This window comes from Podarcis raffonei, chromosome 1 (assembly GCF_027172205.1).
Source record: "Podarcis raffonei isolate rPodRaf1 chromosome 1, rPodRaf1.pri, whole genome shotgun sequence".
NCBI lineage: Eukaryota > Metazoa > Chordata > Lepidosauria > Squamata > Lacertidae > Podarcis > Podarcis raffonei.
In genome coordinates, this window is record NC_070602.1 from 95,688,960 (window position 1) to 95,701,479 (window position 12,520).

General features: G+C 45.1%; 2 protein-coding genes across 10 annotated transcripts in view; both read right to left on the reverse strand.

Moving 5' to 3' along the window:
- Positions 1 to 5,528, reverse strand: part of LYPD1 (LY6/PLAUR domain containing 1) — a 33,156-nt gene extending 27,628 nt beyond the window's left edge. Inside the window, exons 1-2 of one of the 2 annotated variants that reach the window (XM_053405249.1) lie at positions 4,666 to 5,528; positions 1,251 to 1,388 (exon numbers count right to left, since the gene is read on the reverse strand). In XM_053405249.1, coding sequence (XP_053261224.1) covers positions 1,251 to 1,388; positions 4,666 to 4,783 — 256 coding nt within the window. In that variant the 5' untranslated portion in view covers positions 4,784 to 5,528. Of the gene's footprint in view, positions 1 to 1,250; positions 1,389 to 3,416; positions 3,504 to 4,665 lie in introns of those variants that run through there. The other variant, XM_053405256.1, reaches the window with a different exon arrangement.
- Positions 5,529 to 7,756: 2,228 nt separating this feature from the next.
- NCKAP5 (NCK associated protein 5) overlaps positions 7,757 to 12,520 on the reverse strand; it is a 558,169-nt gene continuing 553,405 nt past the window's right edge. For 7 of the 8 annotated variants that reach the window (XM_053405165.1, XM_053405156.1, XM_053405178.1 and 4 more), the window contains one exon: positions 7,757 to 9,179. In XM_053405165.1, the coding sequence (XP_053261140.1) occupies positions 8,910 to 9,179 (270 nt within the window). In that variant the 3' untranslated portion in view covers positions 7,757 to 8,909. The remainder of the gene's footprint in view (positions 9,180 to 12,520) is intronic. The other variant, XM_053405205.1, reaches the window with a different exon arrangement.

A 12,520-nucleotide genomic window follows, 5' to 3' on the forward strand; every position in this document is an offset into this window, starting at 1 on the left:
TACAGGATTTCTACCTGGAGTAGCAGTGTACTGAACTGACAATTCTCACCCATTCATTTTCACAGGTTTTAAAGAGGAAACAAATTACAAAACGCTGGTCAGCAATAATGGTTATTGTGGCACTTGTTTCATTTACCACAAAAAAGGCCCAATTTACTAAACAACCATTGGTTTGTTGCTGTTGTTATTTTTATGATTAACAAACCAAATATATTGTAATTATATATTTATGTCTTCCATTATCAGATAGGTCCCAGTGTTACTGACATGGGTACTGAAGCATTCCTAGTTCAACAGGCATAACTTGTTGATCTCCTTAGCAAATATATTCTACTCCTCCCAAGATGGATGATAATCTCCAATGTCAGTGATACACAATATTCTCTGCATCTTCTATCGTCTTGCTTTTGTATGTCCCAATTTCACCCCTCTAGAGATATCAAAGCAAGATATGATTTCAGGAAGGGTTAGAATCAGTGGTTTTAATATGGGCTTTCCCATAGATGCCAAAGACCTTTCCCCCCTAGGTACAATTGTAAATCCAAAACTTGTTTGATAGCAACCAGCATGGATCACGTGATCTATGCTGCTTTAAAAAAATATAATCCTTCCATGTTGCATGGTTTGGTACACAGAAGAACAATTTATGTTATCAACATTTTCAGCCAACAGACTGTCAGCTACTTTTGCAAAGCATGCCCTTTTGTGTGAAATTCCACATGTGAAATAAATGATCTAGGACCTTTATTCACAAGACCAAAGCAGAGCCTCCTAACCTTCAGCCCATCTTATGCAATTCCATTATATTTAATGGCTGAAAGCTCAGTTCACCACATCCGCTCTCCCTAAAGATCAACCACTGGGTATGTGACTTGCTAGAGTAAATAACGGCAGCTACTAATTCAATACATTTCCCTCCAACTGATGGGAGAAGGCCCGTGTAATTAACTGTAATGAGATTAAATGAACTTGTTATTAATTCCCGAGTATTCTAAAGAGGTCTGAGGCTTCAAGTGTTGTTTTATTATAGTTTTGATAACTTATTTTAAGTAAGCTTCAGCTTTTTCAATGTAAAGTGGAAGGATGAACCCTTTATTCAGCAGAATAAATGAATGGCATGGTTAACAATTCAAATCAAATTAAAGGTGTTATAAACGTGCATTTGAATTACCTATGGAGTTGAGTTAGACAGGAAATAAAATAAAAAGGGAAGAGACTAAATGAGACAGAACTGATATAGTTTACCCTACCTGTACTTTGTTCCATGACTTCCTTTTGACACATATCTTGGACATTCACAGTGCAATTCACTATGAACTCTGGGGACGAGCAATCATTATTTAGCTGAAATTCCTCACACTGATAGCACTGTATTTGCAAAGCAAATCCTAGAATAGAAAGAAACATTATTTAGCATGTGCTAAGATTAATTTTTAATGCAGAAATTCTGTATTTCTATAGGAATAAGCCCCATTGAACTTAATAGGACTTATTTCATAAGCATAAATAAATACTTGCAGTAAGCAAGTCCCATTGATTCAGTAGCACTTACTTTTGAGCAGTCATGCTTAGGATTGTGCTGTATATTAAGTTTCCTTTTATTTAATTTCTCTCATACACACACACACACACACACACACACACACTCTCTCTCATTCATTCTCTATTTGGCTGTAACCGTTGTCCTTTTAGCTAACACCATGGTTTAAGGATATAGTATCCTTTAATAATCTGCCAACTTCATTCCACATCAGACCTTTAAACATGGGCAAAACTCATTATCAGTTTGCTTCCAAGTTTTCAAACCCTTCTGGCTTCATCAACCTAATCTGTATCCAGCAGGGGGCAGAATGAACAATAATGAGCAGTAGCAAAATTGATCTGTTTTGCTCACCATCATGTCCTCTCTGCTTTTCCTTCTTAAAAGGTTTGGTGTAGGGTTGTGTCTTTTTTGAGCACTAGGCTTTTAAAAAGCAAGCAAATGACCGAAAAAGTAAACCTCCTAATAGATGTGCTCCAGAGCTTTTCTGTGCCAAAGGGTTTACTTAACTACTAATTAATTGCAATGATTTAATTACTATTTTGCCATGCACAATTACAGCTGCAAAGCATCCTTAGCTTCCCTCTTTTATCATGCAAACGAGGGTTCTTCTGGAAGTTTAAGGCGAGGGCCGGGGGAGTTTCCCCATATTTACTGTCTGCTAGAGTTCCGCCTGAGCAAGGGCAGCCATCCTAGATCTTCCAGCGCTCCTGGAGGATTTGGGTGCTACGGAAAGATCCGGACGGGATAGCCAACGCCGCCCCACACCCTTTGACAGTTCGAAGGCACTTGGGTGAAAAGCGGTGCTTTTAGCAATGTCTCCTTAAAATAAAGAAGTGAAGAAGTGCGATCATTGGAAGGAGCGGTTTGATCGGGCTAGCACGCAGGGAACTGGCTTCAGTGCGGTCACAGCGGAAAATCAAGCTCAGCTAGTCATTTAGCTGCCCAAGGACGCCCGAATAGTTGCCATTACTCAGCCGAGTTTCCTCCCCATTCAACTCGTGGGGCCAGGCAGTAGGTATCTGGGCTGTTTTACTTAAACAGGTGCCTGCTGGCTCCTGACGGGCAGCCCTTGCGTTGTTGCTCCTTAAGGTAGTTTGCAGGGAAACTACTAACTACACTCCCCACCAAAGGGCTCTGCAAGGAACACGGGGGTTGGGAGGGTAACCGTGACGCACAGACCGAGAAGAATCCTCTGTTCCGAGGGTTGCTAGTTGGCTACTAAGCGAAGGGCTTCCCGGGCAACCGCTTGCCAGTGTGAATCGTCAACCCCCCCCCCGGGAAATAGGGGTAAGGAGACTCGTGGGAGCGATGGGGCGGGGGCTGCTGCTCTACAGCTTGCTGCGATCTGCCCGCGGAAGTTCCCAGGGCTTGTCTGGGAAGCTCGCCTCGGCAGCGTCCCTAAGGCAGCGCAAGTGGCTGCTCCCAGACAGATCCCAAGCGAGTTCTCCTCGGAAAGCCGAGTTTCTCTTCCAGAAACAAGCGCAGCAGGGATGGGCAAGCAAGCTTTCCTTGCTGCTGTGAGCGAGACATCTGGAAGCGGACGGGTTCCAGAGGCGGCGATGACCACGGGTGGGCTGCGTGACCCCGCGCATTGCTCGGGAGAGGCACACAGAGGAGCCAGGGTCCGGCGGTGGCTCAAGCTGGCAGGCAGAGCTGCCGGCGAGACCGGTAGCAAAAGGAGCAGCCGCCGCCGCCGGCTTCTTGGCTGGCTGGGGCGGGAGCTGCAGAGTTGGTGCCAGCAGCAGCAGCAGCTGTTGAATGGCAGGCGCGAACTTTGCAGAGTGTCGGCGAGGAGTCCTTGGCACCGGGCAGGCACCGATTCGAGTCGGCGGGGCGGGGGTTGGGGTCGGCTACGGCGGGCGTCCCCTCTTACCTGGCGCCAGCAACAATCCCCAGAAAGTTGTCGCCACGGCGAGGAGCCACATCCTCTTGGAGCCGTCGGAGGGGCTGGCGGCGGCGGTAGGAGACGCTGGCCAAGGCACGGCAGCTCTCAGCAGCAGCAGCAGCCGGGCGACGCCGGGAGAGCCGCGCACCTCTGCCTCGTCGGACTGGTGCGAGTGCTGCAGCCGCTGCGGAGAGGAGCTCCGGGGGCAGCAGGCGACGCCTCAGCCCGCATCGCCCGCCCGAGCCCCGGCTCCCTCTCGTCCTCCCTGCGAGAGCTCCCTCCAGCCTCGCCGGAGTTGAGAGACTGAAACTACAGCGGAAGACGCCTAGCCAAGAAGAGGCGAGGGAGAGGAGGGCGGGGAGAGAGAAAGAGACCCACCGAATAACCCCCACCCGCCTTCCCGGGGTCACGTGGTGCCCCTCCCCCCTTTTCCTGCAGGGGGGAAGGAGGGAGAAAGTTTATGGAGACAGGCAGAATCCTTCAGCTTGGAGAGGCGAAGGGGGAGGAGCCCCTCCCACCCTCCAAACACCTGCACGCGCCGCAGCTGCGATGGGGGAGGAGGCCGGCGGTCAGCCACTCAGTTCCCACCTGCGGGGCTAACGCGGAAGCTCCTCCGACGCAGCCGCGTCCCCAGTTGGATTGGTACGGAAAGATCGGCACACATCTAACACACAGCTGTACAATAGCCCCTTCGTGGACCAACTTTAAACAGCTGCTTACTCTTTTGCTCAGGCTTCTCTCTCCTCCTCTCTCTGCCCACCAGGGTCTTCTCTCCCTCTTTCACTCACGCTCACTTTCACGCTGTCTCCCCCTTTCATACCCTCGCCAGATTCCTCCGCCGCCGCCTTAGGACGGTGTGTGGTTGTGAGACTCCCTCTCCCCCACTTGAAACAATGATCAGTTTTCCCTAAGCAGCCTTTAAAACGAATGAATGAATAAATAAATAAAACCACACAAACGCTGTGGAGATGCAATAGTCAAAATGACTCATCGAGAGTGGATTAGTTGGCTGCTACAATCAATCAACCACTTTCAAGTAATTTTGCAATTAGTGGCTAATAGGTGGGTTTCCTCCGCTCTGATTGCCGCCACCTCCCCGCCCCTCCGCGCTTTTATGGGCGCGATTGTGGTTGTGCGAACACATTAATTGGCCGTAGACGACGTGAACTGGAACCAAGCCCGAGGGGGTGGGGTTCGCGCTCTGAGAGCCGACGAGGCAGGGGAGCCATTCACTTACCCGCCCGCTGTAGGAGGGCCGCGGCCTGTCCCACGCCGATAGCGCCTTCCACCGGTGTGGTGTCTGTATTGGCGCGTCTCGTCTCCAGTGCGCCCAGGGTGGGCGACGTTTCTCCCATCCTAGATTATATATGTTGCGCTTTTGCCGCCTGTTGTAACTGCCTGAGGCACTTGGAAAAGAGAGGAAGCCTCTCTCGGTCGCGGGAAAAAGGCCGCCCTTTCCACACAGAGACAGCCGCGAGGGACAACAAACGGAGCCGTGCAAAGAAAGGAGCTCGTTTTGGTCTGGGTTTTTCCCAGGGCGATGCCTTCTGCTCCTAAATAATCGGCACATATCAAGCAGTGGCGGCTTCAGTGCCCTGTCCCCAATAGTTTCAACCTGGTGCAGGGACCGCAGGGCCGGCTCATGTTGTGGAGCAGGTGGAGAACAGCTTGAGGTTGCTGCGGATGGGTTGGGGGGGTGTCTAAGGGTAGTAGGCTTATACCTCAGATGTCATGATCGCACAGGTCACAGTATAGGCGTGCACACCGGCACACATTCATCTCCTCCATTGGAGAGGGATGTGCTTGGTGTTTATGTTTCTCCTGTCTTTCATGTGGCGCTTTGGCAGCATTTGAGGCGGCAGTTTGCTGAACTGACTGCAGTGAAGGTGAAGGGTGCTCTCCTGGGAGGCCGAGCGGATGCGCCAAGTCGTCTCCCGGCCAAAAGTATTTCTGTACTTTCGAGAGAGAACATACCCGACACCCTTGAGGACTAGAAACGGACTTTTAAGAAAACGAAAGAGGGATGAGTTGTAAAATGCCCCCATTCGGTGCCAGATTGCTAAATTTGCGCAGGCATCCTGATGGTGTGGATGCACGAAATGCTCACCTAAGGTGCTCCCCCCGCACAAAGAGGGTACGTTATGCTGAAGGCTACGTTATGCGTTTACTTGCATAGAGGCTGTCAAGTTTTGAACCAGGAAGTCAGTGTTCAAATCTTGTCTCTGCTCTGAATTTATGCTAAGTTTAACCTAAGCAGTTTCTCCTCATGCAACACGGGGGAAAATAATTCTTACTTGCCATATAGGATTATTGTAAGGGTCGCAAAGCGTGAAGCGCTTTGAATACTCGAGAGCGATATGCAAACATTTAATACAATTAGTTTGCACAAGTCAGAGAAAAGCATCTGTTGCTGCTTTTTATGCCCTGGATACGTGTTCCTGAAGCAGAGATGGGGAACTTCTGGTCCTCCAGATACGGGTGAAGCACAACTGCCACCATTCCTGGCCACTGATAATGCGGACTGGGGCTCATGGGACTAGGAGTCCAAACAGATCGGGTTCGCTATCCCTGTTCTGAACACTGTCTAGTAACACTGGGTGAATCAACAGGGCGCGTGGGTTAACGTTTTGCGCGCCTCCCGCGTGCATTCAGAGAGGCATGCGTGGGCAGCCTCTTTTCTCAGGCTCTTAAAAAAAAAAGTGCGGCGACTGTACACTGACAGCGTCCACCAAACAACTCGCACGCTACTCCGAGGCAGCGGAGAGGAAGTGACGCTGTGCCGTAGTGAGGAGGCGCCAATGCGCTCTAACCAAACAACCAAATAGGCGAGCTTAAACGAGTGAAGGCTTTGCGCAAGCGTGTGTGCGTGTAGGATTAGGTGGTCAAAAGGGCGCGCGCTCAGGCACGCACCACCGCGCTCGAGCCGCCGCCCCCCTCGCCCGCTCATCTTTTTGGCGGGAAAAACGAAGGACGAGGGGCGAGGACGACAGCACTGCCTCCCGCGCGAAGAGGGTCTTACGGAACGGAGAACGCACGCTCTTCAGCGTTTTCAGCCAAGTGTTGCTGAGCACCGGGAAAGCGCTTCGTTCTGTGGGAAAACAACGCGCCAAGCGGCCCTTCGGAGCGCGCCGCCTACTACCTGCCTGCCGCTCTCGCGCGCTGCTGTGCTCCAAAGGCGCGAAACCTCACCCCGCTCCCATCAGCACGGCCCCGAGCGTGTGTGTGTGTGCGTGTGCGCGCGCGCGCTTGACTCGCTGAAAAGCGCCTTCTGCAGCCCGCGCAGCCTCTTCCAACCTGAGAAAAATGAGCCAAACAGGCAGCAAATGGGAAAGGGGGACCGGCAGGCAGCCTATCCTTCACATAAGTTTAAGCTTGATAACATTATGGCAATACAACTGGGGGGGGGGGGGTTTGCCAGGTTGGCGAAATAAGAGTTAAAGCATCTCTCATGCCTTACCTGAGTGCTGCAGAGGGGGCGGCAGTCGGGGATCGCTTCTCGCCTTCTAGGATTTACCAAAAAAAAAAAAAAAATGAAGTGAGGTCCTGGGCGTCGTTTCTTGGCAATTGGGGACTATTCAGGGCAATCCTATACACGTCCAACAAGAAGCGAGCTTGAGGGAGCTCAGTGGGACTCACTCTCTGACTGGTAACGGAAGCTTAGGCTTCACCATGTTTCATGCCAGTGACACAAAGGACGTAAGAAAATAAAATAAATATAACGCACGCGCCTTATAAACGGGCAGCCTTCTTTTTATCAGGGCTCAGACCCCTGTCCCATTTATCTCCATGCCTGTAGTTCTGTGGGGGCTTCACTTTGTTGCTGGAGCACTTTATCTCCCATAAGATTATGTGTCTAAAGCTGTTCCATTACCACTTGCACCCGCCTCTGATGGCTTTTTCCAGCCTCATCTCTCCGAGACCTTTCTTTGCTTTTCATCATTCACCCAATCTTTTCTCAGAGAGAGAGAGAGAATGAGAGCTAGAGAGAAATCGCTAGAGAGGTTTGAATTAAGCTTAAATTACTTCTTAGTTGCCATGTAGAAAATTCATTTGACTGATTTTGCATCCTATCTGCACATACATTAGCAGAGAAGCATACCAGGCAAGCTTAGTTTGAGAAGGGAAATGGCTGGAGAATCAGTATACAGCTGTGTATTTTGTTGCAGTTGGTCCTCCTGTCTATAAATATTGCTTCTTTATATTTACATATAAAGGTAGTTTTAACTATCAATTTCCAGGTAGATTTTAAATGCCTGCTTCAAATCAACCCTTACCACTGTTAGAACATCTGTTGATGTGTATGTAATATCATTGTTTGGATAACCATATATGATATGACTTTTATTCAGAAATAAACTTCAAAGGAAATTTCATAAAAATCAGAAACAACCAAACTCTACCCCAACATTATTTAAAACAACATGAAATGTAACATTGCACGAAAGTATTAACCAAGTAACACTGATAGTACAACATAGTGGGTGGAAATCAACAGGCTTATGCTACAAACATAGTAAACGGGTTAGGAAGTATTGTAAATATAGATAGCTTACAGGCTGCTGTACAAAAGTTGTTATAAATATTCCACATCTAAAAAAAATACGCTCCACCATTGAAATAGACTTCTCCCTTACATATAAAGAGTCTTTGTAGGAAACCCCCACCCCCCATAATTTGTTTGCTGGCACCAATCTTTTTCTTGATTAAAAAAATTTAAATTGTTGAATACAAATCTAAATCAATTGCATTATAGTCCATGATTCCCGAATTAACAGAATTAATATGAAATCATATCAAAGTTAAATCAACACAACATGTATTCATGGTATAAGGCTACAGATTATAGGGAAGGAGGGTATCTCTTGGATGATTTCACCAAATGGCATTAAGAGAAATATGCAAGTTCATAGAGAATCTTTTCAAAATTGCACAAATATATGCATTTTAAAAAACGTATGTTGTACAATGTGGTTCAAGGTGATTCATTATAGACCATTTGGCAAGTTCAATTTTGCGATAAAGCAGTGTTTCTACATACAGTTTTAAGACTAGAACGTTCATAAATCTTTATTTTACAAAAAAATTACTAACTTTGTTAATATTAACATCAGTGTTTAAAGTTAGTAGCCTGCTATTTCAGGAGCATGGCACCAATTAGTATTTATTGCTGTCATGTTTTTCTACAAATATAATTTTATTTCTCTTCCCCAGAACATTTTTTACAACTTCTGTACAATAATTCATAAAAGTGCAAAATTAAGACTATTTCTTTTTAGTAACAACTGTGTTGTACTGTCAAACTTTCAGTCTTTTTGTTATAATGCAGATTTTTCTTCGTTATTGCTCTATATGAATATATCTGGATATATCCTATCATGAGTCTTAGCAACTTACTTTGAATATTTTCAACAGCTCTTATTTATTTAGTTCTTCTGTTCATTAAGTGCTCCACTCAGTGGCCACCCATGTCGAGTGTCCTCTTTATACATCATTTGAGCCTTGGCTTGCACAGGATGAGAAGCTATCATATAAAGAATCACTCAAGGACTCCAAGTGGTCTATATCATGCCTATCAGAACTATTTAGAGAAACTTCTTCGTTCTTCCCATTTTCTTCTTCTTGCCCTTCAACCTTGCTCTCCTTTTCCAATAAAATGCTTCTGCTGCTGTTAAATTTATTGAGAGACTCCAGGGAAATTTTAGATAACCCCTTTTCAGAATCTTCCTTTGCTTCTTCAGGTTGCTTCAATTTCTGTAACGATTTAAGAGGAGAGGAAGTCAGAATTAGAAACATACTCTTCTCCAAAAACAAAAATAGTTATCAAAATTGTAAATAGTCAATTACTGCCTGTCCAAAGTTCACAGCAGAAAAGAAATAGATAGTTAAATGCTTTGGGGCTTAATCCTCCATAATAATTAAATCCAAGAATAAAGTTCATTTTGGGATAAATCATAGCTTTAATGATTCTGCTGAGACAAATAGGACTCAATTTGCAAAACAGTTAAGTGCCATTTACATTTTAAGCAGCTGATTTTGGAATTTGTATGTGTAAAATATCTCCAGCATCTCCAGAGTAATTTACATTTCCCATCCTTTTTCAGGAATCATTATTTAAGGACAACTGCCTATTCGTCAAAGTAGCTGGCACTATTATTTCATTTGGACTCCAGTGAGTGCACTCCTATTCTGAGACCAAGTAACAGTGCAAATATTAGGTGAAAGCAGAAGACAAGACAGGCATGGTTAAGTTTTATTAAAATCAGTGGAACTTTTGCATACAGACAAATGTTCATGTCTCACTTATTTCAATAAATCCAAAGTGCACCTAACTTGTCAGGGTCACACCAGAAAGAATAGTGAAAGCAAAGGTCCCCCCCCATCATTTCCTAGGCCCTCCCTGCCACCTCCATCCAACACTTATCAGCTTCAAGGCAGGTGTAGTTGTCTCCTTGGCTTGGGGGCATGTTGGTGAACTCCAAAAGCCCCTATACCACCCCAGGTATACCCACTTTCTGCCTCTATCAGACATCAGTGAGGCAAGAACCAGGAACATTTCTGTAGCAGCAGGAGGGGGCCCTACAACACTGGGTCTCCCTCTCCATCCTTGGAGGATACTGTCCAAAACACCCAATGGCCACTGGAGTGCCTTCCCAGGGACTACAAGACTGCAGGTAATGTCTGCAGTGTTATATATACATGTACCTGATCTCACTGGAACATGTTTTTGTTGTCAGTAGTGTAAATCAGATATAAAAACTATGCATTACAGTGGTACCTCGGATTAAGTACTTAATTCGTTCCGGAGGTCCGTTCTTAACCTGAAACTGTTCTTAACCTGAAGCACCACTTTAGCTAATGGGGCCTCCTGCTGCTGCCACGCCACCGGAGCACGATTTCTGTTCTCATCCTGAAGCAAAGTTCTTAACCCAAGGTACTATTTCTGGGTTAGCAGAGTCTGTAACCTGAAGCGTATGTAACCGGAAGTACTACTGTACTTTGAGAGAGAAATGCTGGAGTACAAAATATCTAAACGTGTATGGAATGGTGTGGCCTATACCTAACCGGTATCAGAGGAAAAGCAACTTCTGCTATCCAATTAATCTATAGATTAATATACCACCTGTTTTAACAGGCTGAGTATTTGGAACTTTAGTAAGGAACCTGGAATCTGAGGAAAAGTATCCCAATGTGTATTGGATATATATTTACTAAAATAAATCTGTATAATGCAGACATTAATTAAATTTACTACGAAAGAACTTCACATTTTGCATGTGTATTGATTTTCATGAACTAAAAAACCTTTCCAACAGAAATGAAAGCAACAGGAGAGGAAATTACACTGAGCTGGTCCAATCCCCTCAGGCCAGAATCAATCAGATATTGGCTATGTCTACTTGGAGAAGTGTTGTAATCTGACAAAACTACATAAAATGAAGCACTGGACAATGTATCAGCAAATTATTATTTTTTTTAAAAAAAACCACAACTGGATTGTACAATACCAATTTTATCTCTGCTTGAAGAACACTTTTAATCAGCTGTTTTAGGGAGAGGTTCAATATAAAAAAGACCTGGTTTTTACACACAGCTTGTGTTTTTTAAAAAACAAAAAAAACCATCTCTTCTCAATAATATCATTAAAGAAATACATGAAACTACTGAATGCATTAGGGGCTTTACCAATATCTAAGGTTTTTGCAGTATCCATTGTTAAATGAGGTGTGCTAAAGTCACAATCATTCTTCATTTTCAGTCTTAGTTCCAAGCAGAAATAAATGGATCAATAAACTATTGGCAGTCCAAGAACAAACATTTTTACTTTATGTCTAGTTGGCAAGTGAAGTGGCTGATTTAGTGGTCATTCAGAAATATCAAGAATACAATACAAACTACCAAAGGAAAAAAAGATATTGCAATATAAGAGCAACATAAGATGAGGATGTTTGACTCTGAAGAACTTAGGGTTCTGTTTAGGTCCACGTTATGTGTGCCCATTTTTGCAAAAAAAAAAAAAAAAAAAAAAAAAAAAGAATTAAGCCACAATGCTAATTTTTACAGTTGAAGCCCAACCCATAACCAGCTAGGCCTGGTTAATTTGATTTTTAAAAAAATGCTTTAAGCCCAAGTACAAATTGTGCAAGTTATTTTCAAAAAGCATAAGTAGCCAGGGTGATGGGTCTGTGTTTGCTGCTACTGAATTACACTACCATTTCCACAATCAGACTATAACATCTGCACTATCTTATTCCATTACAAGAGTGAGATAAGCCAGCTGAAACGTAAGCCTTACATTTATTGATTCAAACCACCCAGTAATTCATGGAAAAAACCACTAAAGTCACTGGGTCTCCAAGTGGCAGCCATGCCCCAGCAAAGACATATGCTCATGCATGAGCTGAATAAACTGTGTGTAAGGGAGTATGCTCGTGTATTCATGAGGACCATGTATTTTTGTGGAAGAAAATGGAGCACTTCTGCATATGTAATGCTTTGGATCATGTCCAATGTAGGATTAGGTATTCTAGTTCTGTTAGTATTCTATTGGTCTGAATCCTAAGGGCCCCATGCATGTGTTGAAAGCAGTTCTGCACACCTGCAGGGTATGGGGCTGCCCATCTCCCCTCTGACTGCATCCCTCCTCCCCATGCCATATGAAGCCAGCTACAGATATGGCCTGTCAGGAATGCTAATTTTGGGGTTGGTCAGTGCAGGGATGTAGCTGGAGAGCTGGAAAATACACAGCCCTTTGGAGCCAGAGAGAGAGAGAGAGAGAGAGAGAGAGAGAGAGAGAGAGAGAGAGAGAGAGAGACTAGTTTGATTTTTGCATCTCAGTCATATAGGCCACTGGGTTATTGTCAGCTTGATCCTACAAAACCACTTTCACTGTCAAACACGAAACACCAAAATTCAGTATCCCCAAAATGGCCTGCAGAGCAGACAAACTACCCGTGGCCCTATTGTGTCCTGCCTTCCACACCTTGTTAGCATGGACAATATACTAACAGGGTATTGGCAATTTTGTGTTGTGGAACCACTAGAGCTGCTCCAAAATCCTTTTTTCTGAAATGGAACTAACGTTGTTCTTGGCA